The sequence below is a fragment of the Pungitius pungitius genome, chromosome 6 (genome assembly GCF_949316345.1).
Source record: "Pungitius pungitius chromosome 6, fPunPun2.1, whole genome shotgun sequence".
NCBI classification, from domain to species: domain Eukaryota; kingdom Metazoa; phylum Chordata; class Actinopteri; order Perciformes; family Gasterosteidae; genus Pungitius; species Pungitius pungitius.
Genome location: NC_084905.1, coordinates 18,321,821 through 18,335,148, shown reverse-complemented (window position 1 = coordinate 18,335,148; position 13,328 = coordinate 18,321,821). Strand labels below are relative to the sequence as shown.

Genomic DNA, 13,328 nt, shown 5'->3' with positions numbered 1-13,328 from the left:
TCAGCATTCAAGGCAGATAAGAACTAAAGAACAATATGTCTGAATGCTGAGGTCCACTCAGTTGTCTTCTCACAGGTGGTGTTCATGTAAACATTTTTTCACCTGAGGCTACTGCTGGTGACCATGAGGTGGGACTCGGTGGTCCTGAAGATGTTGTGGATGGCTCGGGCAGCCAACACCTGCCTCATGGCCTCGTAGATCACCTCCTGATTGTTGCCGCAGCGCACCGCCATCGAGCCTTGGAAGCGCACGGCGAAAACTTGCTGCAGGAGGGAGTCTGCGGAAACACACGGGCATGAACGCCTGGAACACAAACAACGAGCTTAAGCAGAACTCTCAGCTAGAAGGTCAACAAATACAAAAGTTACCGTCAGTTTCCGTTGAACAATCATCGTCCGTTTCCCCAAACGGATTTGTGCGTCTGCCAGGAAGGGAGAACACACAACGGCAACAAAAACAACAACAATTAAACTGCTGCATTGAGCCATCAAGAAGCATTTGGCTTCCTGGAAATAATAGAATAACCACCATGAGGTCGACTTTCAGGACATCGACATCGTCAACCACCAGCACTACTCGTTCCCGTCTGTCTCTAACACACACACACACACACACACACACAGCTCCGGTCCGAGTTATTATCCCCTCACCTGCCCCCGGCCCTGTTCTGGTCCTGGAACTCCGAGGCCGGCAGCATGATGTCAAACTGAATGGGCGTCCCTGGGGCTATCAGGTCTTCTGGTTCCGGAGCGGCCCCCGTCTTCTGGGTACCGCTGCTGGTAACGTATACACCTCCCGGCTTCGCTCTTCAGGGATGAGACCGTATGGGCAGGAGGAACATTTCAGTGTACATAGAGAATGGACAGATTAGTATATTTAGAACTTACTTGCTAATGTTCCAAGCAAGTTAGCCTGCTACATACAGTATGCTATTGAGCGCTACTCGGTAGACACAGTTGATGTGTTATCTTGATTTTTTCTATCCTAATCACCACGAATGCCGGGTAATTAGCCGGACGTGCTAACGTGTGCAGCACTCTCGACACGAAAGTGGACAAACGTAATGCTTAAACGAGGCTTTCCGCCGCACATTTTTTCCTCCTGTGCCTGAAAGAACAAAGCGAACACTTATGTAAGGAGCTTTTCTGCACGGCGCACAGACCCGCCTCTAATGCTTGTGTTCAGATGCCAAGATAGAAATGTGCAATCCTTGTTCGAAGAAACCTTTTAGTGAGCAGTCAAGCGACCACTTACCGCACACTGTTAGATTTAGTGAAAAAAAAAAATGAAAAAAAGCCATTCGCCTTTTCAGTTCAGTAATTATCAGCCTCCGTAATCATAGCTCGCAATTTTATTTTTCCTTCCGTCCTTCTCGAGCCGTTTATCAATTTATATTGAGAATCAGTTTGTACCCGGAGGAAGCTGTGGTGTGCACAGATCAAAAAAAGGCACTGTGCAGCTTAGTCCTCAGTTTTCACAATGACTAGGTCTGCCACCATGAAGGCATTTCTTTACCAACGTGATGAGCGCGCGCCTCACCTGTCGGGGTTGGGCGAGCCCTCGGGTCTCTTCTCAAAGCTGGTGATGGGGGTGACGGCCTGGATGGCGCTCTGGTTCAGTCGGATGGCCACGGCCTGTCGACCACAAGGAGAAACACCGAAGAGGATGTGGGCAGAGAGTCACTTTTAAAGAACCACTAGATAAACTAAATAAACTGTGTTGGGAAGCTTTGTCCGTTTGCCGTTTGATGCACTTTACTTAATACCCAGCTTTTGGGGAAGACCAATTTCAGGAGTGTTTCCATACTTTTGTGTGTGATAGTCGGTTTCTCAAGAATACACATTTTCAAAGAGCAAATCCTCCTGCAAACGTTCAAGACTCTGGGATTGAAAAAGAAAAGCTTTCGAGGCAACAGCTGTGAGACACATCAGAAAAAGGCTGAGTGCACGTCCCAGCACTGGGACTACCCCATTACCCTTGATGTCTCTTTCCCAGACAAGTTCGGCATATTGTACGTTATTATTAAAGCCTGAGCAAATTAAAGGGACCCTGTTACTCTGATAAAACTCAAATAACTAATTTCTCTAATAACAATATTACTGTATCTAGATTTCTGAAAAATTCAGATTCATCTATTGGTTTATTTAGAATTAGCTGTATAGGTTTAATTTATAATAAATAATTATTTTTATAATTATGTTTGTTCTTTTTTATTAATTTAAAATGAATTGTTCTAATCTGAAAGGGTAAAACAACAAAATTGAAACAATTTAGTTTAACTTTAACAACAAAGATCACATTTTTCAAAGTCTGATTCTTAGATATTTGGATTATTTACTTCATCCGTGTGTGTGTGTCTGTGTGTGTGCTATAGCAATGCGATGTAGTGTGCGTTACCTCTGGGTTGTCAGTCAGGTAGATCTGTCTGGAGATGTTGTTCACAGTACAAATCCACTGCGAAGGAAACAAAGGAGACAAAAGAGAGAGCCCCGTCAGGACTTCCTCCAGCTCAGATGGGACAGGCCGCAGACCCAATATGAAAACCACATGACATTTTCTGACCAGCAGATCTTATTGGGATGAAGATGGAAAACAACGAGGCCTCTTTCGCACTTACTTCTTCATATTCCCTTTTGCCCTCAGCTTGTAGAATCATTGATCTGGAGGCATCGATGGCAATGGAGATAATTAAATAAAATGCATCCAATGCAGTGTGCATTTTTCTCATGGTCGCGTGTGTTCAAAGAGTGCACGTACGTTTTGCCTGAGGGGGAGGTTATTTGAAAACAGTAGCGTCTGTCTTCACACTCCACAGCCATGACGGAGCTGTTGTCCAGGTCCAGCACCATGCCCCCCGCCACCGCCCCCCGCGGCTGACACATGAGGTTCCCCCCCTGCGTGAAGAAATACAGTCGGTCCCACGCTGTGGTCACCAGCCCGGTTTTACTGGGGAAAGGACAGAACAAGTCAAATAAAAAAGTCAGCACTTTGGGGAAAATAATGTGAAAAATAGTGGCACGATGGGAAGTTTAAAGGGTGAAGTGGGCGACATATTGAGTAAGAATTCTAAGGATGTGATGGAGATTCCTTTTCTTACGTCAGAGTTTTAAATGAAGACATACAAGAAGCTTTCCCTTAGTGTCTTAATGTCCCACTTTATTATGACAAAAATAAACCATCAAAGATTTAATAGGAGCAATCAAATGTGTAATATAGATTATGAACTGAAATTAAATTCTTTCATGTTGTAGAACAGTCCTCGTTAAACCATGACATGCTTGTTAAGATGTTGTATTACATTTCAAAAATAACCTGAGACCCAGGTCTCTGCACATAAAGTCAAGAACTACAATATAATGCGACTTTGACTCACAAAGTGACACGTGTATGACTCATTTAAACGGCTCACCTGTACGCCGTCCGCTTCCACGTCCGGGTTGAAAAACATTCCTGGGTGAATTTCCTATGATTAATATCGAAATAAATGTCTCGCACTGCCGTGGGTGACTGAGGCACCTTAACACTGAGGAGCCAGCGGAAATAACAAATGTTCACTGGATCTCATTTGGAGCGTTTGAGGCAGCTGGCGGTGTGTGTGTGTGTGTGTGTGTGTGTGTGTCATTAAACAGAGTGGCATTCTGTGGAAACCTTTTTCTCTGGTGTCGCAGACATTTGTCAGAGACTTTGAATATATATGAGCAAGAGACAGAGTTTGACAGCTCTGACATTTCACTAAATCACATTGCAGGCTACGCAGCAGATCTACACCCCCCCCCTCTCTCTCCAACCCCCTCCCCGAAGCCATTAAGGAGGTTTCCCTTCTCATACATCCACTCTGCTACAAGCTGACAGCGCACACTGTCAACATGTTGCCTGACCCACCTTGTCTGCTGTGACAGACGGATTGTTTACGGTGTGCGTGCGTACTTTCAGAAACCTTTGCCAGAAAAGCAAAAATCCCTCAACCTATAGTCTAGGAAGGAAGGCTACGTCAACAGGAAGCGTTTACGATGGGGGGGGGGTGAATCTTACTTCCTGATGTTGAGGTAGCCAGCCTTCTGGATGAGTGTGCGATTGACGGGCTCGATGTCCTTGTCTGGCATGTAGACAGTGTCCTCCACGGACAGAAACTCCCTCTGGGACCCGCGCATGGCTTCGGCCTCGATGTCGAGCTGCGCCTGGATACTAGACAAGGAAAACAGGTATGAAAAAACAGACAAGTCCATCAGAACTTTTTCTTGCATTACAATTCCATATGAATGCTAAATATCCTTAAAAAAGTAAAACTATTCTATAAAATCACAGTCAGATGCCTGAAAAGGCAAATTTAAACTATGGAATATTAATACAAACGCTGTGGTTTATCACACAAATGTTAATGACAGTCTTCACCTTTGAGTCATGTCAGACACAGAGGACAGACAGTTGTCCATCTTCTTTGACATCAGCTCGATGCCTTTCTTGAAGAAGCTGATCTGAGAAGTTTGAGGTGATAATGAGCAATTAAGCTTGTACTTGTTTCAATTAAACTTTACACCATCCACGGCGTCAACTAGTGATCATTTTCATTATTGGTTGACGTTTCTTTTCTCAATTAATCATCTGTACAATGGAAGAATAGATATAAATACGCAAAAATCATCAAGCATCAAAACCTCACATTTGAGAAGCTAGTAACGGAGGCGGTTTAGCATTTCCACTTGGAGACTAGTTTCAAAAAGCGGTTCTCTAATAATAGATGCTTTCTCACAAGCGTTTAATTCACAGTTTGCCATGATTTGACATTTTGCATGCAAACAAATGCCATTTGAAAACCAATGCAGTTCCCCTGAGAAAATTGCCTCTGGTTTTTGAATAGGGAATTTGTATACTGGCATGGTAATGGCGCGCAATCTAGTTTGCAGGTCAACGACTGCGAAGTACCTGTGCCTGTGTGTAGCCGAGCATGGGTTCCAGCATCGCTACTCTCTTGCGATACTGCAGGGCGTTGAGGGCGCAGTAATACTGCAGAGAGGCCTGGTGCTGCTTCCTTCTAGTGTACGCCACCTCCTTCACCAAATCGGACTTCAGCTGTGCAGACGGGAGAGATTTAAACATGCAAATTACATGCAGACAGGGCCAGCATGAACTCACCATCAAGCTCTGTATACACACACTCATACACATGCAAATAATTGGCCTACACATACAAATAAGCAACTCAGTCACATCATCTTGAAAGTTCAGCAAGAAATCAAGAGATATTGCAATAGAAACTAATAGCAAAGGAATATTTGCTCTGCAGCCAATATAGGGCACAACATTGTTAAAGTATTTTTAAACCTCCAGTTAATTCTGTTCTATTTTTACTAGGGCCGGGACTCGATTAAAAATATTAATATAATTAATTAGAGGCTATGTAATTAATTAATCGAAATTAATCGCATTTTAATTGCATAAATATTTGACCTGAGAACAGTGAGAAGTAATTTTTTTCACATGGATTTTTATTTTTGTTCAACCAATTCCAGCAGACAAGTGTGTTGTATTGTGGATTCCAGCCTGAGAATCTATGAGAATTGAGGTTGGATTCAAAAGCATCAACAGGTGTGTGGTGGAACAGTGCAGGGAGATAGCAGGAAGGCTGAAGTGTGGAGGATCCTCAGTTCAAACCTGCTCTCTCAGAAGGAGGGTTTGGTTGCAGTCAGGGCTTCAAACTGTAAACTTTGAAACAGTTTTGAGGTTTAGTAAACAATCCCATCGTCTAATATGAGAAACGGACACAATGAGGCATGTGCTTGAATAGCACAAGGGAACAACTGAAGGGCTGCATGCTCCAACCTGCTGTCTGAGGTTCTGGGTTCACGCCCCTTCATGCAGACATCACTTCTGCTTTGAAAGAGTTTTGAGTAGCAGTCTCAAGGTTAAATACGAGAAACAAAAAGGTAATTTCAGCATGGTGAGGTAGTGCAGCACAAGAGCTGAGGAGCTACTGTCCTTACCCTGTAGGTTGCGGGTTCAAGCCCAGTCTTGGATTTAAACCTTTGGCTTTACTTCAGGTTTGAGTAGCAATCTCAAGGTTAAATACAACAAACAAAGGGGTTGGTTAGTGTGTGGTGAATTAGCGCAGCGGAAGAGCTGCTGCCACAAGCCTGCACTGCATTTGAAGGTTGTGGGTTCAAGCCCAGTCTTGGGTTTGAGCCTTTGGCTTTACTTCAGGTTTGAGTGGCAATCTCAAGGTTAAATACAACAAACAAAAGGTTGGTTAGTGTGTGGTGAAGTAGCGCAGCGGAAGAGCTGCTGACATAAGCCCCTGCACTGCACTTGAAGGTTGTGGGTTCAAGCCCAGATGTGGAAATAGCATTTAAAAAGAGTTTTGAGGTTTAGCTCACATGCTCAAGGTTAAATAGGAGAATCAAAGTTGCCTAAATGTGACCAGGACTGGTAGTGTAGGGGTGCAAGAAGGAGCCGAAAGCCTCTGTAAGCGCCGCCAGTGGGTTCAAATCCCGCTCCTGCCAAGTCTTGAGCGCACTACCGTGGAGGTAGTTGTGGGGGCATTGTCCCCACTGGTTGTTTCAGAGAAGTGAACCCTGGGGGTTATGCAGAAACACAAGGTGCGTTCACTTGGTTATGATGGCATTGTCAAGAATGATGAAGAATCTTTTGAATGATGATGAATTGATTAAATTTGATGTTAATTGCTTTGCTTTTAGCACTTATTAGCCATGCTATGTAGCCACCTTTTTGACAGGAGAGAAGGCTGGATGAGTCAGTAAAGATGAGCAGATGTGTCTCATTCAGTGGTCACACTGACATGAAACTTATTACAGCCTCTGAGGGCCTTTTTCAAGACAATCACATTTTGTCTACTTCAGGGCATCCTGTGGACAACCTTAAACTGACAGTCTGGCACAGGGTGTAGATTTGTTTTCCCTTTTCAGTGCATCCACCCTCCAATTCTCTGTTACATTCAAATTCAACTCACTTGTGCCTTTACCAATGCAGGAAGGATGAATAGCATGGTTGATCCTCCAAGATGCACCAATCCGTCTCTGGGGCAATATCCCATTATGATTTTTTATAAATGGCAGTTACCCAAAACTAAAAAAGGATTTAGGAAGAGCCACCATGTCCCTTGAGGGTTGAACCCAGATAAGGTTTAAAGTACAGAAATTTGGGGCATTTGGCATTAGTGACCAGTGTTGTACCTGAACGCGTTCATTGAACGATAGTTCATGAACTCGTTCATATTTTGGGCGAACGTGAACTGAACGTACTGTATTAATGCCCGATGAACGTCACTGTGAACTCGTTCATTCTGGTGTCTATGAACGGCGCGTTCTTTCAGGTTAACGTTGTTCAAATAGGTTGCCAGATTTCTATAGAAAACACACCGTAAACGCGCTTTAATAAGTAGCGGAAAAAACACCCAATCTGGCAACACCAGCCTCCAGCGTCGCACCGCGCATGCGTCATCAAAAAAAAATGTAATGTGTAACAAAGAGGCGGCGTATAATAATTTAAATGAGTTTTATGAAGTTACTGACAAGGGCGGTGAGGATGGGAGGAATCTGACCTTTCATTGCAAACATTTGCACCTTAATGATAACTGTCGTGTTTTTATTCCTTATTTAAAATAGACTATTCAAGCAGCATGTGTTTGAGAATGTACTGTAGTGGTGAACGCTGCAGCTGCTGCTAGTGTGGAGTGAATGGACAGCAACATTAAAGCAACAAAGAGGAAATGCTGTCCCCTCAATGCTAATGTGAACCCTGGTTGGATAAGGATTTAAAATTGTGTAGAAATAGCATATTTAGAAATACAGTACTTTCAGAAATTCAGGTAGCCTATAGGTAAGTAGACCTTCTGTAAACTAGGTTTTTTTAAGTAGACCAATACTTTCAAGTACATTGGTTATTTTTTCAGACGTGGACTTAAGTTACCCTGGTCCTTAAACCAGTCATCTGGTGCAGTGTGGGTTGGGTGTGGGTCCTTGTACTCGGGTCGGGCTAACGTCCACGCTAGCTGCTAATTGTTTTGCGTTGAGGTGATACTTGAGGCTCGATGTGAATTCCTTGTTGCACAGCTTGCACACAACCATGCTCTTATCGACGCTTCCATCCGTGTGTTTATTTTAATAAAATTTCCCATTCACGGGGCCAACCGACACGGTCTCGTCAGCTTCTTCGTTCATGTTCACTGTGGTTTGTTGTTGTCTGAAGTCATGAACGCTCGTTGGTGCTCCAGTATAATCGGTCCTCCGAAACTCATCCAATGAGAAACGTTCCGCGGTGCAAAAAATAAGTGTAAAAATGCGTAAAAAATGTAATGTGTTATTTTTTGTGTAATTAATTAATCGTAATTAACGCGCTAAAGTCCCGGCCCTAATTTTTACTCAAAATACCAACTAAGTAATTCCACTGCATTACAGGGGTCACACTTCAGTGTGAGCTTTTGAGGAGCTTTTCACTCACTCTACCTTCTCATTCTCCTTCTTCTTGGGCAATCGGCTGTATTTGACCATAGCAGCCTCGTGCTCTGCAGGAGAGTAGAGGAACAACATGGAGGATCAGACAGTAACTGCTACATGATGCTTTTCCAAAATCGGCTCGGATTTCTACTTACCGTCGGTGGCGATGCCAAATATTTCCTTCAGTGTGCTTATCTCTGAAACATTCAACGTATACAAAGTTTTGTTAGATTTACTGTGAAAATGCCTTTGCTTCCCTCACTGAAAGGTAGTTAGCTTAAAACTGACTTTTGGACCAAATGCCTGCAGGACACTTAACTTCAGACATATTGATTCTCAAGATCTCCCAGTTTTCCCATTCTCCCTTCGGATGCCTCGCCTTTTATTGGCTGAGTCCTCTGTGTTTGCTAGCAGCTGATACAAACCTTTTTTAGGAAAATATTTGCCTGTGTGTGTGTGTGTGTGTGAGTGTGGCCCTACCAGTAAGGTCCTTCTCTCTGAACTGGATCAAGGGGAAAACCATGCCGTCAGCCATCTGGTTTGCTAGCTCAGAGTGGAGAGAATTCAGCTGGATGTAAAAAAAAAAAAAAAGAGATTATACAAAAATGTCAAGCAGTGCATAAGGAGACAAAAGATGTACCCTTGCTAAACTTGAGGGATTTCGATTTATTTCAATATTGACAGCAACATTTGCAGCCAGTTACTTTTCCTCCAGCAAGCTTATTGAGCTAAATAGGTTCATAACTGCAGACAAAGCCTCGGCTACATCATAAAAAGCCCATCTTGTGAAACAGTACATTAGTGGACAAAAATAATGAAAACCTTTTGTTTACTCTGACATGGAAACATGAGCACACACCAGCAGATCCTGCTAGAAATCTCCATGCTTACCAACGAGCTAGACTCCAGCATCTACCATGATGACCTCCAGCTTTATCTCAACGATTGAGCAAGTGCTAAAGTTCACAGGATCAGGTGCCGCCTTCGGCCTAATACTCATTGTGACACGACTTCTCTGCTGTAAAGTCATGAGCTAAAGGTCAAGCAAACAATCACCCTCAAGCAAACAATGTCCTCGGGCGTGTGTGTGTGTGGATTGGTGTGTGTGTGTATGTGTGTGGATTGGTGCATCCTAAATCTTTTTGAGTGTTGACTTGACAGTCAAGTGTTACATTGAAGGGCCCATCTGTTTTGTCTATACAACGCAGCCTTACACAACCCTCATTCATCTATCCATTCACTCATCCAGCCCCGCCTCCTTGCAGCCATTCATTCAGTGTGATAGGGATCATATCCACCTCACCGCTTTGCTTTAGCAGCTGTATACAATCAGTTCTTGTCTTACAGCGAGGTTAAAAGGGTCAGGTCTTTCCGTTGAGGTCATTTTCACCAGAACACCAGTGGAGCACAGGTGGTACACGATAAAGAACCATCCCTATCATCCCTTTTTTGTGCTGCAAGACACACGCGTGCATTTACACGTCTAAAAACAAGAGAACTGCAAACTCACCTCCCCTACAGTTTTGGCAAAGTCCTGCAGCGTGCATATCACTTCTTCGTCACCTTTTCCGAGGGCAAAGTTCTAGTTTGAAGTAGAAGGGAGGGAGAAGTTTAAACCCTGATGGATCTGCATAATGTTGCATAGATCGAGCCTATACTAGGTGCCAAGAAGTGAAGAACAAAATAGCCTGCTGGGACATGATTTCCGGCAAGTTCCTTTCATAGAACAGGGCCAAATCTTCTAATAGCATCTTGTTTAAAGGAGCTTAAAGTACATCCATTACAGGTCGTTGCCCTTTTTAGTGGGTCGATATTCATTCTGCAATTCACAAAGTCGACTGATGCACATGTCTTTCATTTAGCATGATTTAATAGACCTGCTCTGTTGACTTCAGCAGCTATTCTATTCCAGCTCTCGTTGGCTGCATAAAACGGGTCCCCCATGATAAATTGCCCACAGAGAGGAGCTTTAATTTCAGTTATTTCACGCACAGAGATTTCATTAAGACACGCATGCAAATACAAGGTCTGGGAGACACATGCAAACTCACACATAAGACGGAGGGAATAAAAACGATAAAACATGGCACCTGTCATACATATAACTGTAGGAGGTAATGCAGTAGGAAAATCAAGATGACTAAAGAAAAGGGACATGTCCCAAAACCACAGTGCACATACTTTCTTCTCATAATCCAGAAGTTGCTTGGAGAGCTGCTCCGTGGCCAATCCCATCTCACTCTGCAGGGGACAGATAAAGGGCAAAAAGAGAAAGGGAACAGAAAGGATTACGCGTGATTTGAAAGGCCTGGCGTCATGTTTCACAGGTTGTGTGGCTTTTCAGGAGGAAAATGAAGCTCTAGTGTGGCTGCAACATTTAAGCATATTCTCCTGAGGACAAAGAACAGCAAAGACAAACCTTTCTACACCCTGACAGCACAAAGGTGAGTTTCACCCCACTTTTCTGAAAGCCTTCCTGAGTGAAATGTGCAGAGAGGTGGTTTTAAACAGCACAGTGTACCTAAAGAACTTCCATAGCAGTCGCAAATCGGAAGGTCCTCTACTTGTTCTTCAATAACCTTCAGTGCATAAATCATTATTGGGTTTTCATTTGAGAGGTTAACAAATATAATATCCTGGTTTGGCATTTGTCTGTTCAAAAATCAATCCTCTCCTGTCATTCACTAATGCAAACGTTTGATCCCGAATCCTCTTCCACAGTTATGACTCTCTTGTTCAGGTGTAAAACTAGAATTAACGCACAGTGGTTGCATGCGCCCGCCGTCGATTGCGGTTTACGTCAACCATGCCTGACCAAAAATTCATCATTTTCTTCCATGAAGCATTTGTGAGACTTTGGCATGACTCGCATATGAATTCTTTGGGCCAAAACAAATGTTTTGTGATTTTTGTGACCAAAATAGGAAGACATCTGTTCAACAGAGCCACACACACAGGTAAGGGAGCAGAGTCTGTGGTGGCGCTTAGTACCTGAGCTCCGAACACACGCTGCATCGACTGCAGCAGCTGGTTGGTGTAGTCTGTAAGCATCCCGGCATCCTCCTCAAACACGCTGAGCAGGGAGCGAGTCTGTGGGAGAAAAAACAGCCGTACACGCTTAGCATGAATATGACACCCCCGGGATGAAGTGATGAGACGATAGCCGAATTAACTTGTGAAAGGACAGGATCACACAGTCTCTCAAGTTTCATTCGTGGCCAACAAAAGGTGAACATTAAAACAGGTTTTACTGGCTGCAGTATTTCCTAATGTTAATGGGAACAGATTCCAACGTCAAGTCATGGGAGGCAAAAATGCAAAGGGATCGTTCTGTGTGCAAATACATGCAAAAGTTAAGTGGTGTTCATGTTGCTGAATAGTCAGGAGTATAATCAGCAAATAAATCAAACCTGTAAATAAGCATCAATAACTGCTAATCATATTGAGGTATGCATTAGTGTTGGAGCAACAGATTATTATGAAAGTAAGCTTAAGCTTTTGTTTTGACAAATCACATCAAAATGTATTTTATCACAAATTTTTGACATCTGAAAATGTTAATTCCTGCATGCTAATTGGACAAGACTGAGATAGGCACTACACATTTGAGGCTTAGTGGGAACATGTAATTCATTAAAGATATTCATAAGAACCAATGATTAAGTCAATGAGAGATAGAAATGGGGGTAGCTGCACATTGGAAGTGAAACTTAAGAGAATGAGTATAATGAGTTTACTGCAGGCGGACTGGGAAAAATGAGAAAATCCGGTCTGGGTGTATTTTTCATTTCATTAACAGGTGCAGCTGCAGCAGAGCGGAACACACCCGTCAGCAAGAGAGAGAGCAAATGCAATTTCACACCAAAAATAAAATAAAAAGATCTTTCGACCTCGGCTGTGTTTACATTTTTACTGAATCTAGGCTCCAGCCCCTATTCCCTGTTAGCAGGAGCTTCATAAAAAAAAACACAACTGACCCTCTAGCATGCAGTGCACTTAAGCAGAACAATTAACGAGTCAGCCAGGAAGGGAGTGATGCGACTAAAAGCAGAGAAAATGGGTTGCATCCAACTTGCAGCCTACATTAGAGGATGCACAGTAGTAAATGCTGTCAAACGTGCACGAGGCCCTGCGTCACTTCTCTGCAGGCAACTTTCAGGAACCAAACTGCACCTGCAGACCTCTGAGCCTGAAACGTTCATCAGGGATTCACCACAGCCGCTGTCCGATAATGGAACCCCCCCCTCCCACATTCCCATTAAGGGCCCAGTCCGTCTCCGGGACGGGTTCCGGGCCCAAGACGTAACTTGCCACGACATTGAAGGATAACTCAGGTTGTTGCAGGGTAGTTATTCTGGATGAGGTATCTGTGCGCGTGACGGCTTCCATGTTGATGGGAGTCTCAACGTATACGTTACGCCAGCATGTCAAAGAGGAGCTAGCCCTGGGGTGGGCGAAGGCTTTTTTTTAAGCACAAAACACCGGGACACACGAACGCCATTAACTGTGATTAGCGGTGTATACTATAACGTTGCTAAAATAATCACAGGGTAGCTCCGGGTGCGGTGTCACTGCCCATCAACGACGTTGCTATCGGGGGCTGTCAGCGACCAGTGTAAACAGCCTTCAACGGGAGCTAACAGGCTAACTTTAGCGCTAGTAACGTCTCACTGGGCGACAGCTTGTGTCCTCAAACGTGATAAAGGACACGCGCGCGCACACACACACACAGCCCTACCTGAGGACTGTCCTGCAAAGCGTCCTCCAGGAGCAGTTTGTGATGAACGGCGGGCATCTTGTTAGAGGTGGACGAGGAGGAATGGGAGCATGAATGATTAAGAGCGATGACTCGGTTTCCCAGAAGCCTCTGCGCGAGTG

General features: G+C 43.9%; 1 protein-coding gene across 1 annotated transcript in view; it reads right to left on the bottom strand.

Moving 5' to 3' along the window:
- The window catches only part of appl2 (adaptor protein, phosphotyrosine interaction, PH domain and leucine zipper containing 2), a 16,391-nt gene extending 3,063 nt beyond the window's left edge, over positions 1–13,328 (bottom strand). The window contains exons 1-17 of the mRNA XM_037450837.2: positions 13,189–13,328; positions 11,442–11,540; positions 10,632–10,691; positions 9,961–10,032; positions 8,931–9,018; positions 8,606–8,647; positions 8,460–8,518; positions 4,924–5,070; positions 4,393–4,475; positions 4,033–4,185; positions 2,758–2,946; positions 2,618–2,660; positions 2,398–2,454; positions 1,540–1,634; positions 651–806; positions 369–421; positions 103–277 (exon numbers count right to left, since the gene is read on the bottom strand). Of these exons, the coding sequence (XP_037306734.1) occupies positions 103–277; positions 369–421; positions 651–806; positions 1,540–1,634; positions 2,398–2,454; positions 2,618–2,660; positions 2,758–2,946; positions 4,033–4,185; positions 4,393–4,475; positions 4,924–5,070; positions 8,460–8,518; positions 8,606–8,647; positions 8,931–9,018; positions 9,961–10,032; positions 10,632–10,691; positions 11,442–11,540; positions 13,189–13,245 (1,628 nt within the window). The 5' untranslated portion in view covers positions 13,246–13,328. The remainder of the gene's footprint in view (positions 1–102; positions 278–368; positions 422–650; positions 807–1,539; positions 1,635–2,397; positions 2,455–2,617; positions 2,661–2,757; positions 2,947–4,032; positions 4,186–4,392; positions 4,476–4,923; positions 5,071–8,459; positions 8,519–8,605; positions 8,648–8,930; positions 9,019–9,960; positions 10,033–10,631; positions 10,692–11,441; positions 11,541–13,188) is intronic.